Source organism: Poecilia reticulata, chromosome 17, assembly GCF_904066995.2.
Source record: "Poecilia reticulata chromosome 17, P_reticulata-male-v2, whole genome shotgun sequence".
NCBI lineage: Eukaryota > Metazoa > Chordata > Actinopteri > Cyprinodontiformes > Poeciliidae > Poecilia > Poecilia reticulata.
This window is the reverse complement of record NC_088846.1, coordinates 7,486,958-7,502,712: the sequence shown is the minus strand read 5'-3', so window position 1 is coordinate 7,502,712 and position 15,755 is coordinate 7,486,958. Positions and strand designations below refer to the sequence as shown.

The window sequence follows — 15,755 nt, the reverse complement described above, 5'->3', positions numbered from 1 at the left end:
AATAAGCACATTCATAAAGCATTTACACACAATTAGGTTAGTACAATTATATAAAACTGAACTGCGCATTTTTAATGGATTTCAATGAGATACATTTACTCCCATAATGACATCACTAAAGGCCTTGATTTCATTTGTGACTCTCGTGTCTCCATCTCCACCTGAACTCATGAGTGGAAGGTTTTCCTTTGACTAACTTACACTTTAATCTATTCTAAGGAAGTGTCTTACATCCACTTTTCTTAGACAATTTATTTTTTTTTAAATTATGAAAATTGTAAATTAAATCTGAAGATTTTCTAACAGTAATGAAAGTTATCTTGTTTCCGTTATTGTTTGCAAATAATTTAGGCATTTGAGCAACACTGGATTTATTATTGGGATTTTATTTTATGTACCGTAATTTAAATCTATACCTGTAGGCTGATAACATGCATGGATGAGATCATGAACATGTTAAAATTGAACATTTAGCAGTTGTATATTTGGCATGCATATGTTTAATAAAAAAGAAAAGAGAAAAAATAAAAGCACACATCCACCATCACAGGTCACATTTCTGATTTAAATTTGGTAGAGGAAAACAAAAGCTGAGGCTTAAAATTAGATGGGAAAATATGGCATGCTAAGAAATTACACACACAGTACATTTCTCAGAGATAAAATATGAATGTTTTTGAAGTCATCACTGTTTTGCAGGGACTGTTGTGCTTGAAGTGCAACGTGGCGACAGAACGAGTTTCTTCCTCAGAGTGAACTTCACTTCAGGCGCCTGTTTTACCCATTTTGCCTCGCCTTGACAATTTTCTATGAATCCCTCCTTCTGGCCCACCATGTTATTCACACGATGCAGGATGGAAGTAATGTCTTCACCACTGAAATTAGACGTGGGAAAGAAAATAAAATTGTCACAATAACTGAATATAGATTAGAACAGAAAAAAGCTAATCTCAAACATAGAGGGCAATGGTTATACTGTTAGAATTACAAAACAGAAAACATTTTACAAGAGATTTATTAGACATGATGAGTTACCTAGGGCAGTGCAACTTCAGCTGCTCACACACCGACTGGATAAACCAGCTTCCATCTGTTGGGTCTCTAAAGGACACGTAGTCTTCAACAGAAGAAACAGCAAAAAGAAAATCTGCTTCCTCAGGAATGAATGTTTCACTATCCTCCTCAACATCTTTCAGCAACACTCTTCCTTGTATCTTGTGGCCTTGGCAGGCCTGGATCAGGAACACTTTGGGTTTGCCAGTGAGGGGTGACTGTTCAGTGGCCACAAAATATCTTCTTATTTCCTTAATGGCAAGAGGCTGAGAGTCGACCCCGTGAACTTTACGTAATGACCCGTGGCTCAGAATGCAGCAAACGAAGGCGTCGCCGTGCCGAACCGGCTGCTGGGGAGCAGGGAACCAGCCGCCACACCATTCCTGAACATCCAACTCCTGTAGCTGAAGCTGCTTCTCCTCATCATGAGGAGAAGCAAATAACTTCAGTGTCTGTTCCATCTGGTCTCCGGTTTGGTCTTTACACATCAGCACCTTGAAGCCCAGCCAGCTGAACACGTCTGCTAGACTCTCTGTGGGATTTAAAAAAATATATTATTTAAAAAGAGAAATTAAACTTGACCAAAGTGTTACATTTTGAAAAACAAAAGGTCTGAAATGAACATACCAGCATCTTTGTTTGTCCCCCATCTCTGTTCGACGTCAGGGCTGTGGAAATTCTCATTGTTTATGATCAGGCAGAGACCAACAGGCTGGCTTTTGAGTTCATAAACCTCATCCTAAAACAGAGACAATGTGACACATTCAAACTCAATTCACAGCGAAAAAATTTTCTTATCAAAATGTCAATACTATTATGAGTTTATAAACATCTTTAATACATACAGGTACATTCTATAAAACTTGGATATCATAAAAAAGTTAAATATTGGAAGCTGACGACATCACATACTAATCAACTCCTGAACCGTTTTGTGGGCCTCTAAAGCCTCGTTTCCATTGAACAGTACAGAATGCATTGGTGCGGTTTGGATACCAAATATTTTATGGTCCGGTTTATTCAGGAGATAATTTCAATAAGGCATGCACAATACATCAACATTAACATCAGTATCGTTTGCTTGAAACAAAGGAAATGACACAAAGCTAAAAAAACAATCTGCATTGCTAAGCCAATTTGAAAGTCAAGGATTGTGCTATAAGTTTAACTTTTTTAAACTAAATTACCAAATTAAATGAACGTTTTGGTACCTGGCATCTCATTGACTTGTTACTGGTTTGACTCACCTGCCTTTCTGTCTTGACGTTCTGTTGTTCCCCAAGTGATAAAACCTTTTTTGTTTTCTACAAACAATTTTTGATTTTCCAAATTATCAAACTGAGAAAGTGATATACAAGCAACTTTAATACTTTTTAAAACTGAGCAATCCTGTGTAGTAAATGGGACTTCCCCACACAAGTGTGACAATATTTTAAAATAAATTATTCTTGGGTTAAACAAAACGAATGCAAGCAAATCTTTAATAAATCCAGGGTGAAACTAGTCACAACATTTTGCTGTTTCCGTTCAAGGAACTCACCTTTTTCACCTTTTTAGCCTCAGGCACCACATTGCCTAAAAGTGAAAGCAAAATCAAACAAATGAAACCAGTTTCCTCCTCCTCTAAACAATGTCAGAATGCAATAAAGTGATTCCTGAATTACCGCTGCAAGGTGAGGTAGCTGGAACCGGCTTGGGTAAAACATCATGGAGCTTTATTTGCTCCAGGTCAGGATAAGTTTCAGCGACGTCGTCGGTTTGCAGTAGCTCCAGAAAGTTTTGGCAGGTTTTTTCTCCTTTATCCATGATCTTATCCACAAGCTCTACAACGTGGCCCTCCACATGCTCTTTGTTGATGCTCTTGAGGTTGTTGTATTCCCTCGAAGTTATCAGCTTCTTCTCCTGAACCTTGTTGAGGATAAATTTGTGGTCTCCACATAAAACCTCAATGAGTTTTACTTTATTACGCTTCAGGGTCTCCGTGGCTGACATTACTGCGATAACTACACACACTGGCGCTCAAGAATACGAAACTTCAACCTTCTGAACCCTGAATACCTTAAAGCCGTTGCTTCGTCTGATGTCCTTTGAAGCAGGATTTCTCAAAGAAAGCAGGAAGTAACAGGTTAGCAGGACAACGACTTACGAGTCAGAACCAGTCAGCTGAACATCTATTTTCACACGACTTAGACGGTCCAAAAGTTCCGCCCTATGGGTTAAAGTGTAAAAGCTACAATGATGAACTTTTCAAGGAAGTAAATCTAAGCCACAAATAAGGAACAGAGTGGTGTTTCATGCCCCTACATTGTAAAAGACTATGTAATGGCATTTCCTCAAGAGTAAATAGGTGGTTATCATTTTCACATGTAGGTAAAGCAACACTGGTAAGTAAAAAAAAGAGTAAGTTTTAGAAAAGTTAAACTCTCAGTGTGCTGTGTCTTCCAGTTTTTCTAGTTGTTACTTTTGCATAGTCCATAATAAGCATATCCGTAAAGCATTTACACACTATTAGTACAATTACAATAAAACTGAACTGAACATTTCAGAATAGTTCAATGAGCTAAATGTACTCCCATTATTTCTTTTGTGAGTCTTGTGCCTCCATCTCTACCTGAACTCATGAGTGGAAGGTTTTCCTTTGACTAACTTACACTTTAATCTGTTCTAAGGAAGTGTCTTACATTCACATTTCCTAGACATGCCATCTTGCTGTACCTAATTACCCAATACATATGTACACCAATCACAGATTCAAATGTTAATATAAATGAAAGCTGTGATATTAAAATACATCTGTCTGACATGACCCTGGCCTAAGATAGAGGCGGTGACCAAACAATAAGCAAGAAATGTCAGAGCTAATCACTTGAGCTCGTGGGCGGGCTGCAAGGAAATGGGCCTCAGCTGCAGTTTCCATCTAGGTCTTAGTGCTCAATAGAGATGGGAGATATTGAATATTTTGGCATGAATGCATACCAAATAAATATGGGGACAGGATTGCCAAAACCAACACTTATTATTTAAGTAATGTATTCTAATGGTCAAACTTCTGACCTTAGTTTTTGGGGTCTTTGTCTTTTTAAAATTATTTTGTTAAAACTTTGGACAGAAGTTTTAATAAAATTGACCAATTTATCTAAATAAAAATTATCCTTTTAGAAAAATCTAAAGAAACTTCTCTCTCAGTAGAGTGGAGAAATTACAATACAAAAACAAAGTAAAATTTCAAGATGAAATCTAAAACTAAGGATCTCACCAGGCTGGATCGTGATATGTGTCTGTTTTATTCCCCAACACTGAATTTGGACGCCTTCTGAGAAACGCAGGCACCAAACACCGTAGTTTCAACTTGCCTTCCACATTTCACGTGTTTAGCTTGATAGGTTAAAGGCCAACTCCTTCCATCTAATAAAGGTTTTAGCCTATTGGGTATTAGAATAAAATAGTAAAATGTCCAACCAAACTGTAGTCTTTGCTGCCATCTCGTGGTTAAAAAAGGAAAGTAATGCAGTAAGAACAGCAAAGTCGTGTTTTAGCTTAAGAGTTTTGTATCAGTCAGCAGCGTGTAGTAAGTCTATGGTGGGATTAAAACAACACATAAAACCTTGTTCTCACTTTTTTACTGTTTGTTTGGGAACATAATATAAATGTCAACAATCAACAAGTTTTAACTTCCCGTAGCAGTGCTGAACTTAATATGACCTTTTTGTTGACCACTTAGTTGAAGTGGAAACCAACTGAATGTCCCAGATTTGGACCAAAAATATTTGATTTCCTCAAAAATATTGTCTTCAGCTACCTTTCAACTATGCCTCCTACACTTCTTTTACTCCTACTGGAAAATAAAATACAGTGGTCTCTGAACTTAAATATGTGATGTAAAGAGAAAATAAACACACAATCTGGTGGATGATAAACATAAATGATCTATAAACCTTTAAACTACAAAGCTTCCTGCACAGCAGCACAATTTGAATTGTTTTATTAGGATCCAAATAGTGTTGCCGATGGCGTTGAGTGGTCACTCAGAGGGTCACTAAAGGTCAGTGGCAAAGATGCTGGTTTGTCCTCAGAGTGCTGTGTAAAAGCATCACAAAGCTATAAACAGTGTTGCTCAGTGGGCCGAAGTCACACGTTTTAGATTATGATGATGAAGTTTTTATTTAATTTCTAAACCAAAGTCAGGCCAGAGGAAGAGCGGATAAATGGATTCACGTTACTTGAAGTCCAGCAGTGATTTGAGGACAAATGAAGCCGAGTTTTCCCCAGTCCAAAGTCTTACCTTGAAGTTATAGAGCATGTCATACTTCCTGTGCCAACAAGCTTTATGGTGATGCTGATTTTATCTTCCAACAAGACTCTGCAACCAAACACTGAGGCTGATTGACGAGCAAACTGGCCTGACCTGATTAGAATCTGTGGGGTTTTGTGAACAGGAAGATGAGGAAAAAGTGGACTGTTGGCCTCTGGAGGAGCCCCAGCTATGTGCTAAATGCATATACAAAAAAAAAAATCTATTGTTTTGTTGTCATAATCACATTTTCCAAGAAACAGAATTTTGGGTTTTTGTCAGCTTTGATCTTTAATAGTCATTTTAAAAAATGTCTTCACAATATGAGTTGTATTAAAACTATTATTTTTTTTAAAAAGTCCAATTCATTAAAACTCAAATATGTAAATGTTGCTCTTTTATTTTCCATGAAATATTTACGTTTCAAGCTGTAAAACTGTGTGCTAATACCAAGACGTGCGAAACATTCACAGTGAGCAATGTGACGACAAAACAAAACAAAGTGATGAAAAAAAAGAAAAACTTCTTTGGTTTCCTGAAACTTTGTACAGTAGGTGACGTCATCCTTCATATTTCCCCAAAATCGTCTCGTTGTGTCTCCTGGCAGAAAGAGAAACACTTTCAGCGGCAGCGTGGAGAGACAGAAGGAGGTAACGGCACCTTATCAACTCTTTCTCTAATCATTTTTCTGTAGCTTATCAGACAGAGTTATTCTACCAAGACACGAGCTGATAATGTACAGTAAGAAGTGACCGCTGTGTCCATTTCTTGAAGTAACTGTGTGTGTAAACACAGATAACTGATAACTCTTTGTGTCTCTTAGTTGTGGTCGAAAACTGAGTTTCTGAAACCTTGAAGGCATCGTGTAGAGAAACCAGTACAGAAACTAGAAAAGCAGTTTCTTTAAATCCGTTTGTGCCCCCTCTGAGGTGGCTTACAAGAAGTCAGCCTGTGTATGAAGGAAGCTAAAAAGGGGAAGTCTAGAAAGCCAGGAAATCACCCGCAGTAAACTCAGTCTGTCGCTTCTTTGCTACTTGTGGTCCAACGACTCCCCAAAAACTGAGGCTGAAACTCATGTCTGGATGGACATAACCAGGTATTCGCTTGCTTACGGAAAGGTAAAAGTGTCTAATATCCACGAGGATTCCTCACATCTGCTTAGTCCAGTCGTGTGAATCTCATGTCTGTGTGTGTTTCGCCAGTCTTGGACCGACTATGAAGCTCTCTCCTGCTCTTCCTATACTGTGGTACAGCTTCCTCCTGCTGCTGAGGGTCTCGCAGAGTGGTGAGTGTCGTCTTACACATGCCAACTTATTCATAATTAAAATAAGTGTGATTATAGGAAGGAAGCCACTCTAATGACCACCGGGTGGTGGTTTCCTTTTCTCGTTAGACAAAACATTCCCGGACACTCCAATTAACGAGGATTTAATGATTTAACACACAGAACTGATGAATTCAGAATGGCTCATTGATGCAAACTTGTTTCACTGCAAAAAAACAAAAACAAAAAAAACACAAAAATCCTACCAAATATTTTTGGTTTCGTTTAGTGCAAATATCTTGGTGCACTTGAATTAAAACCAAACTAACTTACAAATAACTTTTCATCAAGATATAATAGCTTTTAAGTCAAAAATTCCTTATTAATTTGAAAAAAAGAAAAAACACAAGTTCCACTGGCAGATTATTTCCATTCATAACAAGACATTTTAAAAAGTGACAACCTGCCAGTGGAACTAGAACGTTTTCATCAATACTAAGGAATTACTGACTTAAAACAAGCTCGTATATCGAGCTGGAAAGTTGCTTGTAAGTTAGTTTTGTCCCATTTCAAGTGTACTAAGATATTTATACTAGAAACTAGACATGAACTGACACGATGATGAGCTACATGGACCCGACGATGAATGTTCTCTTGTGAAAAGCGTGTCCTCTCTCTCATGTTCTAACTCTGGACTTATGTTGTTTTCTTTTACCAGAACTTGAGGACTACGATGAAGACGTCGAAACCCATTTTACTGTATGACCACCACATTTTAGTTTCTAATAATGTTTTAGTTTCTCCTAAATCTCTTCCTCTTCTATTCATTTGCAGAACATGACGAAGTCAGTCGATGAAATAGACGATGGATGCGATGAAATAGAGGAAGATTCAGAGGAAGCGTCTGTCGCCTGTACGGTCTCCCGAACGAACAAGCTCAACTGTTCCTGGTCGATCTACATTCTGGAGTCGGGTGCTCAGCTGTCCGTTTCTGTCAGGTAACCCCAGTCACTGCAATCCACTCAAAACAGAAAACATAAAGACTCCCCTAAACATACAAACGCGTAAAACACAACTGTAAGGGTGTTTCTCTTTGCTTCTTTGCAGCTTTTTTGAGAATAAGCGCCTGGTCGATTCTCGGAACCAAAGCTCAGCGAACGGCGATGGCTTCATATCCTGGACGATCGATGGCGGCCAGGAAAAGTCTGTCATCGTCGAGTTTGACGTGCTCCTGCGTGGCAACAGGACGTGTTTCACCGCCGAGTTCAAAGAGGAGCAATTGAGTAATCTTCAAATTCACACATTGTTCTGGCAGAGTACACTGCAAAGTTATTTCTTTGAGAACAAACGACATCATGACGAGCAGGAAGCTCAGGCTGGCCAGGAGTAGTAGTTTGAGAGAAAGCGATATATTTGAATATCTAACCGTTCAGCCCATCTCCATGGAAACTGGCTGACAGAAAGATTGATGCGAGTAAAGATGGGGACGATCCTGGAAGGAAACCTGTCGGATGATCACCTTCCACCAGGACAACCTTGAGCCCTGTAGCCAGAGCAACAATGGACTAGATCACAGCATATTCACGCCTTAGAATGGCCCAGTCAAAGTCCAGATCAAAATCCAATTGATAATCTGATACAAGACTTGAAAATAGCCCTTTGCAGATTCTGACAGATCCAATCTGATTGAGCTTGAGCAAATTTTAGAATTAATAATAATAACAATAATAATAATAATAATAATAATAATAATAATAATAATAATAATAATAATAATAATAATAATAATAAAAATCAGTTTCTAAATGTGCGAAGCTGGTGGAGACATACTTGTGGAAGAGGACAGGGTCCAATGGTGAAAAAAAAAAACAACAACAAAACAAATCTGACAATTTTTCTCAAAATTCTGACTTTAATCTCAGAATTCTGAGAAGAAAAAAATTCAGATTCTTTTTTCCCTTAGTGGCACTATTCCTCTTCCATAGATACTCAAAAAGACTTTCTAGAATGTTTTACATATAAAATTTTAAAAATAAATAATTTATTTACCTTCCACTTCATAGTTACACACTACTTTGTGTTGGTCTGTCACATAAGATCCCAATAAAAGACACCAGAATCTGTAGTTTCATTGAGAAAAACTTCAACGTCCAAACCTACCTTTACAAAGTCCTTAAAGTTAGTACCAGCATTAGACTCATTCTCCACTTCCTGTCTGCCAATAATCGATTCTGCCAATCGATTATTGGCAGAATCGATTCATTCAGAGAACCTTAACTGAACTACAGAGATTGAATGCAGATGGTTGTTTGGGCCAAGCAGGTGTTGACATATTTAATTGAGTAAATGGAACTACAAAGTACTGAAAACACAGGATTTGAATAACCTGAAACGAGTCAGATAATAAGATTATGTTGATGAAAATATGATGAGTCCAAATCCGTCTGTGTTTGAGAATTTTAAGAAAGGAAAGCACCCGTCACACCCATGCGCTGATCTACATCCTTGGTCTTATTAATAACTCCACATCTGCTAAATTTTCACTCCACACCAGACGGTTGAGTCCCACAGCTAAAAATAGTCTCCCACTGTTTTTCTAGTTGAAAACATGAGTCGTCTTTCACAGGAAACGAGCAGGTGAAAGTGTTGATACTGCAACCTGAATAAACTTAAAGGTGTCGGAGTGCTGCAGGCACTTTCTTAACAACTCAGGGCGTGATGTCAGAGGTCAGAACTAATTTGGGCTTTGGGAACATAAAAGCTTTTGTCTTGCTGATGGAGCAACACTTTCTTGTTAAAAACTCCAGATTTTGAGGAAGTAGAACAGCTCTTCCAACGTATGCTTATATATTCATGGAATTTCTCGCACCCTTCATTTCTGGTTAGCTCTGCTTCATGGTGGTGTAGTTTTACTTTTTCAAAACTAAAGTTACTTGGAATATGAACAAATCTGAGAGCTGCAATGATATTTTTGTCTGCTCTGATTAAATTAAGGCCAAAATTATACAATGGTGGCACAGTGAAGCACTGAGACGATAAAAGATGTTAAGTGTGTAATAAAAAATTCCTTACACGCTTTTTGGCAAAAAAATAGATTCTCTGATACTGTTCCTAACTGCAGTCAAAACCCCATAAACACAAAATACTGCTCTTTTTCAGAAGAAAAGCTAATAAAATCAAAACTAACTGATAAGACCATTTCAAAATTTTAGACTCATTCTAAAGTTAAAGTGGTGCAATTTTATCACCAAGCAGATCACAATGACAGCATTTAATCACATTAAAAAAATATATTTATGTATTGCTGAGTTTATGGAACTAAAGGTGGGGAAAAAATAGAAAAAACACCAACAATACTTCTTTTCCCCTCAAAAACGTCATCATGTACTCAGCCAGGAAGTTTCTGCGTTAAGTCAAAACACAAAACGCTAAATATGTTCAATAATTACCCACCCTTCATGATAAAGAAGAATATTAGGTGAACAGGAAAAATAAAATACAAGACCAAAATTCAGAATTCTGGGAATAAAGTCAGGATTATTATACAGTGTGCATATATAATTCCCCAGTTGCCCTAATGTTCTTCCATACAACGGCAGGAACGGCCTAACATGTGGTTATTTGGGTTTGGCCGCAGATATCCTGGATCCTCCGGGAAACATTGATGCATCGATCCGGGACGGGAACCTTCATGTAAACTGGGATGTGCCCAGCAGTCATATTTATGCACATTGTTTTGATTACCAGCTGGACATCGGTGACCAGGTATGTCTGTCTCTGTGGGTGTGGGTGTGGGTGTGTGTGTGTGTGTGCGTGCGTCAGTGGTATGAAAGAGTGTTTGCCTCCTTCCTAATTTAATATATTTTTGGATATTTGTCACAGGGCTATGCAGGTTTGGACTTTTCTCTCAAAGAGGATCTATTATGCAAAATTCACATTTTGCACTTTTTTTGGATTTCCATTTGAGTTTCTACAGCTTATAAAAACAGCCCATTTACTTAAAAAAAAATCCACCCAGCCAGGTTTTGGCAATAAGTTCATATGTTTTCAGGAAAAGAAAAGTGTTTTGTTGTTGATTTCCCATCCAGAAACCACTTGCTGTGTTCTTGTTGGTTGTGCAGGAGGCTCAATTTCAGCTTTTCCAACTCTGAAATTGAGTTTCAATTTCAGACTGTCAATTACAACTGTACAAATTATACAGTTGTATAATATCACAGTTATACAACTGTGAAATTATACAACTTTCACAGTTGTATAATTAATTGTGCATCTGTTTCCGACCAGTTTCACATAAGAGCGTAAACATTGAGTTGGTGGGCGTGGCCAGCAGCAGCTTCTTTAGATTTAAAATGACATAGATCCTAAAACAATTCAAACTTAAAGGAACTCAAAATAGGGTGAACTGAGAAACTAAAAATGTTTTTTTCTTTTGTTGTCTTTGACTATTTAAATTGGTCTGACGTTGTGCAACAAACATGGAAAATCATAGGAAGTCAGTAAGGGGGGTAAACACTTTTTCACACCAATGTAAATTGCACACCAGTCACAGTATAACACAACCTGGATCAACCAACTGAAACGAACAATAATCTTTTCAAAACAGGAAAAACCAAGAAACTTTTCAGGTAAACTGGAACACATAGAGCTAAATGCTGCGGCTCACAAATACAAGGTGAGGATGAGGACGAAGATACTGAAATCTTGCTACGGGTGCACCCAGTGGAGCGAGTGGAGCCCCACAGTCAGTGAGTATGCTTTTATTTTCTCAGACTGAACGATCTGATCGTCGACTCGTTCCTGTTTTCACTCTGACAACTTCCAGCTGAAGTGCAGCGACGTCTTAAGTGAAATAACTCGACTCTGTGTGTGTGTGTGTGTGTGTGTGTGTGTGTGTGTGTGTGTGTGTGTGTGTGTGTGTGTGTGTGTGTGTGTGTGTGTGTGTGTGTATGCAGCGGTGGAGCGGCCAGCGTACAGACTCGATCCTCTCGTAATCGCCTTGATTTCGCTCGGAATACCCATGATCCTCCTGGCCGTGCTGTTGATGCTGCGCCATCAGAGGTAGACTGATGACCCGTTGTAGCAGTTTGTGTCTTCTCCTTTTTGCCCAACTGCTTCCGAGCTGACACGCGATTTCTCATAATTACGAGGCAAAAAAATAAACACCCTGACAAAGGAAACCTCTAAGTTTGCAGAAGCTGTGAAGTTTCTTTCAAAGAAGAGTGCAGAAAGAAGAAGTGAGAATGGTGTGAGCAGTGTTTTTTCAAGTGAGAAAACCGCACAGGCCAGAGCCTTCACCAGACTTCTGTTTTTTTCCTCATAAAACGTACGCTTGAGATGTTCAGGAGTAGCCAATAAGATGAAGGAAGTTAAAAGAGAATGAGTTCAATAAGTAATAAAGAAGGCCTGGGTGTTTTCCTTTTTTTTTTTTCAACATTCCCTGTGACAGCTTTCCATGTCATAACAAAGTTGATATAAAGTGACTGAAACATGGATTCAAAAATCTTCCTAAAGCGTACCTTGTGTCTCTCAGGCTGGTCAAAGTTCTGTTTCCTCCGATTCCTCGTCCCCCTGCCAAGTACAAACATTTCCTGGAAAAGACCGATCCGCTCAATGTAAGCACATCCTCATACTTGTACACACACATTCGCTCATTCTTTACAGAGGTTTTCACACCCGGTGGGAAAAGATTCATTTATTTATTTAATTTTTTTATGAGGATTTTATGCGATAAACAGTGAGGCACCAAAAACAAGTATTATTGTGTTGAAGAAGGAAAAGGAGCGTGTGGGAATGTGTGTTTTTTTTTGTGTGTTATCAGTTCATTCAGTCCTTTTGTTGTTGTGTCTATCCCCTGATTAGCTCCAGCTGTTTCCTCTTCTTCTTCTTCACTTTTTTATGGCGGTTGGCAAACAACTTTTACCGCCTCCAGGTGTTTCTCGGATGTATTTAGCCCCTCCTGTGTCTCTTGCTCCCCCCACTGCGTCCTCGTCTTGGTCATGGCATTGTTTGTCTCCCACAGTCTGTTCGTGTCTCACCTGTGGTTCCTGGCTTTACGTTCTTGTTGGACTTCATTAAACCTATTTCTCCACCTCATCCTGGGTCCGTCCGCCCCCTTCCTCACCTTCGGAAACCCATTTCATGACAGATAGCATGAGTCTGTACGTTGGCCGCTGAATATTTAACAAAAATAAATTAAACTCTGGCGCAGTTTGAACGCGCACACAGACCGTGTCAAGACACAGCGGACTCCGCAGACTGCTGCAAAAAAGCAGGCAGCGGACTATAGCGCAGGGCATTCTGGGTAAATACAACCAAAACAAACGCGTGTGTCTAGCGCTGGATGGAGAAATGTTTTGTGGTCTCAGGACAAAAGAAAAGACGCTCTACAACCACTAAGATGCGATACGAATCCTTAAGTTTGAGTAACCCCTTAAGTCATATCCTTAGTTTTATTGCCCTCGACTATATTTAAGCATATCAGAACAAAGGTGGTGGAATACAAATGGATACCACACATTTCTGATTTTAATTTGTAAACAATTTTGGGAACCATTTGTGATTTTCCTCCCTGCTCCACTTTGTATCTTTGGCACCAGTGTAAGCATTAGTGTTTGTATCCACTTGGTTCTGATGTTTTTCTTCTTCTTCTTGTGTTTGCAGTTCTTCCATCCTGTTCCAACAACTAGGCCCGAGGAAGAAATCACTGAGGTGGAGGACGCAGAGCAACCCCCCGTAACAAGCCATTAAAACAGTTCAGTGTGAAGACGTGTTCACTGCCAGTACTTATGTTGATGAGCCAGCACACATAGATACAGGGCTTGTAATGCTGCAGATATATAACAGCTTGTGTAGAAATTGTATTTAAATGTGTTCATAATCTTCTTCTGTGGAGCCTGGTCTAAAGTCACGTCAATGATTCATATTTTTAATTGAATCTGGAAAACAATATGCAAGATTGTGAATTTTGGAGCAAAAAATAGTTATTTACAGACTGAAATTGTGAAACTTCTTGCCACAGGTATAGAATGTAAGACTTTTTAAGACCGTTGTGAAGGAAGTTTAAGACCTGCATCACCACAGAAATGTACAAAAGGAGACTGCATATTTTATATAACAGTGCCAAGCTTTTTTTAAGCACATAATGCTTGCAGCTTCGTACGAGTTGACAACAGAAGTGTCAACCCATACAATAATTTACACTTACCAAAGAGACGCAAAAGAGCTAGCTAACTAGCTAACAAGGGTTTATTAGCAACTAGTTAGCGGTAGCCTGGAGTCACAGAACACAATAAAGAATTCAAACTTTTGCCTGACAGAAAAGTCTCACAAGAGGAATAAACTACATAGAATATGACATAAAAATCATCCTTCCACAAAATTTTAAGACCTGTAATTAATGTACTTAAAGTCAACTTACATTATTTAAAATTAATTCAAGACATTTTAAGGCTTTAGTTTTAGACGCATGAATTCAAGACTTTTTAAGGCTCTGCTATATGGGTGGTAAATGTTTGAAGAAACTGAACCCGCAGAGAAATATCAAACCTGACACTCTATTAGTAGATTCTTCTTTAACGGAAAAAACCAAAACATTTTTAAAGTAACCTGTTGGCTGGACGTTAATTTTGAAAAACTCCACAAGGAGAAATGACTGAGGTGATCTGAAACAAAACAACCCAAGTTAAAACGATTGTTCGTCTGGGTTTGTCTATTACTTTAGAACATTTTAATTTAAACTCATGTCAACACACAGAGGATATCAGTATATCAGCAATTTGTAAAACATGGTGGAGGATTTCTTGTAGTTCAGTGGAGGTCTTGACATCTTTTAATGAGAAGCCAACAGAGAAGGGCTGCTATGGCAAAATAAACTGGAACTAAATACTGACCTGGAATTGTACAAACTCTGTTACATATTAGATGTTTGTTTGCACATGTTTTGAGTGTTTTGTCGTCCGATTTCCCCCGTCGTACCTGCAGAATCTGAAGAGAGGGAGGTGGTTTAAGATTTTTTGCACATGTGTATTAAGCTGAGATTGTTCCAGTTTTTATATTCAATGTTCTGCAAAACTTGAACTCTTTGTAATGTTTAATAAAACTGAGTTCTTGAGTATTCCATTCGGCCTGGTACCCATTGTATTATTTACCTTTTTTTTATTTTTACAAAATATGTGACTTTTAGACACAAATCAAAGAGTTAAGTGGTTTTGTAAATAAAAAGAGCGACGGAAGTGGAAAACTGTAATTCGGGACACTTGTTGGTTTGTAACCATGGCGCCTGGTCCTGTTTTGTACAGGATTTCACACCAAACCCCTGATGGAGCATTTGTTACTGAAAAGCTCGATCTTTAGTCTCTTCTGACCCAGTGACAGGGTTCCAGTTAAATCAATACTGGCCTTAATAACTTCAGATGTTAATGTTCATGATGATAAAACAGAAAAGACTTTATTTAAAAAATATTAGATGTTTTTTTTTTTTTTGTTTGGAAAAACCATTGACCTCTAAAGCAGTGATGTCCAAAACTTTTCCACCGACCGGGGGCCAAAAATCAACAAGTTGAAAGTCGTGTGGGGTAAAAAAAAATTTCTCAATTATAAGCACAGAATAATTTTACATAATTCTTCACCTCAAATTTGAAAAAGTTTTTTTTTTTAATCAGAAATGCTTCAGCTGTATTTGTTATATAGGAATTATTTAGACTGTAAATGAGTCTGTTACTTCTTAAGCACAGACAAAATTCTTGATTGAATGGTGACTTCTTTCTTCCAAGAATTTCAGCAGGTGATTATATTCTCAGAGTTTCACACAGATAAGTGACGTATGCTGATTATGCTTTTTTTGAACATATAAAATACTCTTGAATCTTGCATTTGTTCAGTTCTTTTCTGCGTCTATGTTCTCAAACCTCCAGTCGATGGCGGCAGATTTGCGCTCACACTAAGCCAGGCTCTGATTCTGCTGGCAGTTTCTTCCTGTTAAAGGGGAGTTTTTCCTTTTCACTGTCGCCATGTGCGTGATCTGTATTGATCGGTATGAGGGATTGCTGCCAAGTCCACAACATAACGCAAACGATCGTCCCGTCCTCTTGTCCAGGAGTGAATGCTGCAAGTCAGTGACTCGATGCAATCTGCTTTTATTTTTAAATC

The 15,755-nt window shown here is 38.4% G+C and overlaps 2 protein-coding genes across 6 annotated transcripts; one reads left to right on the top strand and one right to left on the bottom strand.

Moving 5' to 3' along the window:
• Positions 1-366: 366 nt before the first annotated feature.
• Positions 367-3,330, bottom strand: LOC108167062 (caspase-3-like). Its single transcript, XM_017309836.2, has 5 exons — positions 2,718-3,330; positions 2,594-2,628; positions 1,681-1,792; positions 1,036-1,585; positions 367-875 (listed from the first exon to the last, which is right to left on the bottom strand). Exons 1-5 carry the CDS (start codon positions 3,043-3,045, stop codon positions 686-688), a joined length of 1,215 nt encoding a protein of 404 aa, XP_017165325.2. The 5' UTR covers positions 3,046-3,330; the 3' UTR covers positions 367-685.
• Positions 3,331-5,876: 2,546 nt separating this feature from the next.
• Positions 5,877-14,726, top strand: LOC103478933 (interleukin-5 receptor subunit alpha-like). 5 transcript variants are annotated; one of them, XM_081598118.1, is made up of 11 exons: positions 5,980-5,994; positions 6,168-6,440; positions 6,547-6,629; positions 7,327-7,367; positions 7,443-7,606; positions 7,716-7,891; positions 10,246-10,373; positions 11,212-11,353; positions 11,561-11,666; positions 12,139-12,220; positions 13,269-14,726. In XM_081598118.1, exons 2-11 carry the CDS (start codon positions 6,427-6,429, stop codon positions 13,353-13,355), a joined length of 1,023 nt encoding a protein of 340 aa, XP_081454244.1. In that variant the 5' UTR covers positions 5,980-5,994; positions 6,168-6,426; the 3' UTR covers positions 13,356-14,726. The 5 variants fall into 5 exon arrangements, with proteins under 5 accessions (XP_081454247.1, XP_081454244.1, XP_081454243.1 ...); XM_081598121.1 differs by lacking the exon at positions 6,168-6,440 and having other exon boundaries at positions 5,877-5,994; XM_081598117.1 differs by lacking the exon at positions 5,980-5,994 and having other exon boundaries at positions 6,001-6,440.
• The last annotated feature ends 1,029 nt before the right edge of the window (positions 14,727-15,755 follow it).

Bases quoted from the DNA above. Each gene is read 5' to 3' on its own strand.
- LOC108167062 (XM_017309836.2), bottom strand. From the start codon at position 3,045: ATGTCAGCCACGGAGACCCTGAAGCGTAATAAAGTAAAACTCATTGAG. The intron at 2,629-2,717 runs GTAATTCAGGAA...TTTCACTTTTAG, and splicing joins AGCTACCTCACCTTGCAGCG to GCAATGTGGTGCCTGAGGCT. The intron at 1,793-2,593 runs GTGAGTTCCTTG...TCTCTGTTTTAG, and splicing joins AGGCTAAAAAGGTGAAAAAG to GATGAGGTTTATGAACTCAA.
- LOC103478933 (XM_081598118.1), top strand. The intron at 6,630-7,326 runs GTGAGTGTCGTC...TTCTTTTACCAG, and splicing joins GCTGAGGGTCTCGCAGAGTG to AACTTGAGGACTACGATGAA. The intron at 11,354-11,560 runs GTGAGTATGCTT...GTGTGTATGCAG, and splicing joins CGAGTGGAGCCCCACAGTCA to CGGTGGAGCGGCCAGCGTAC.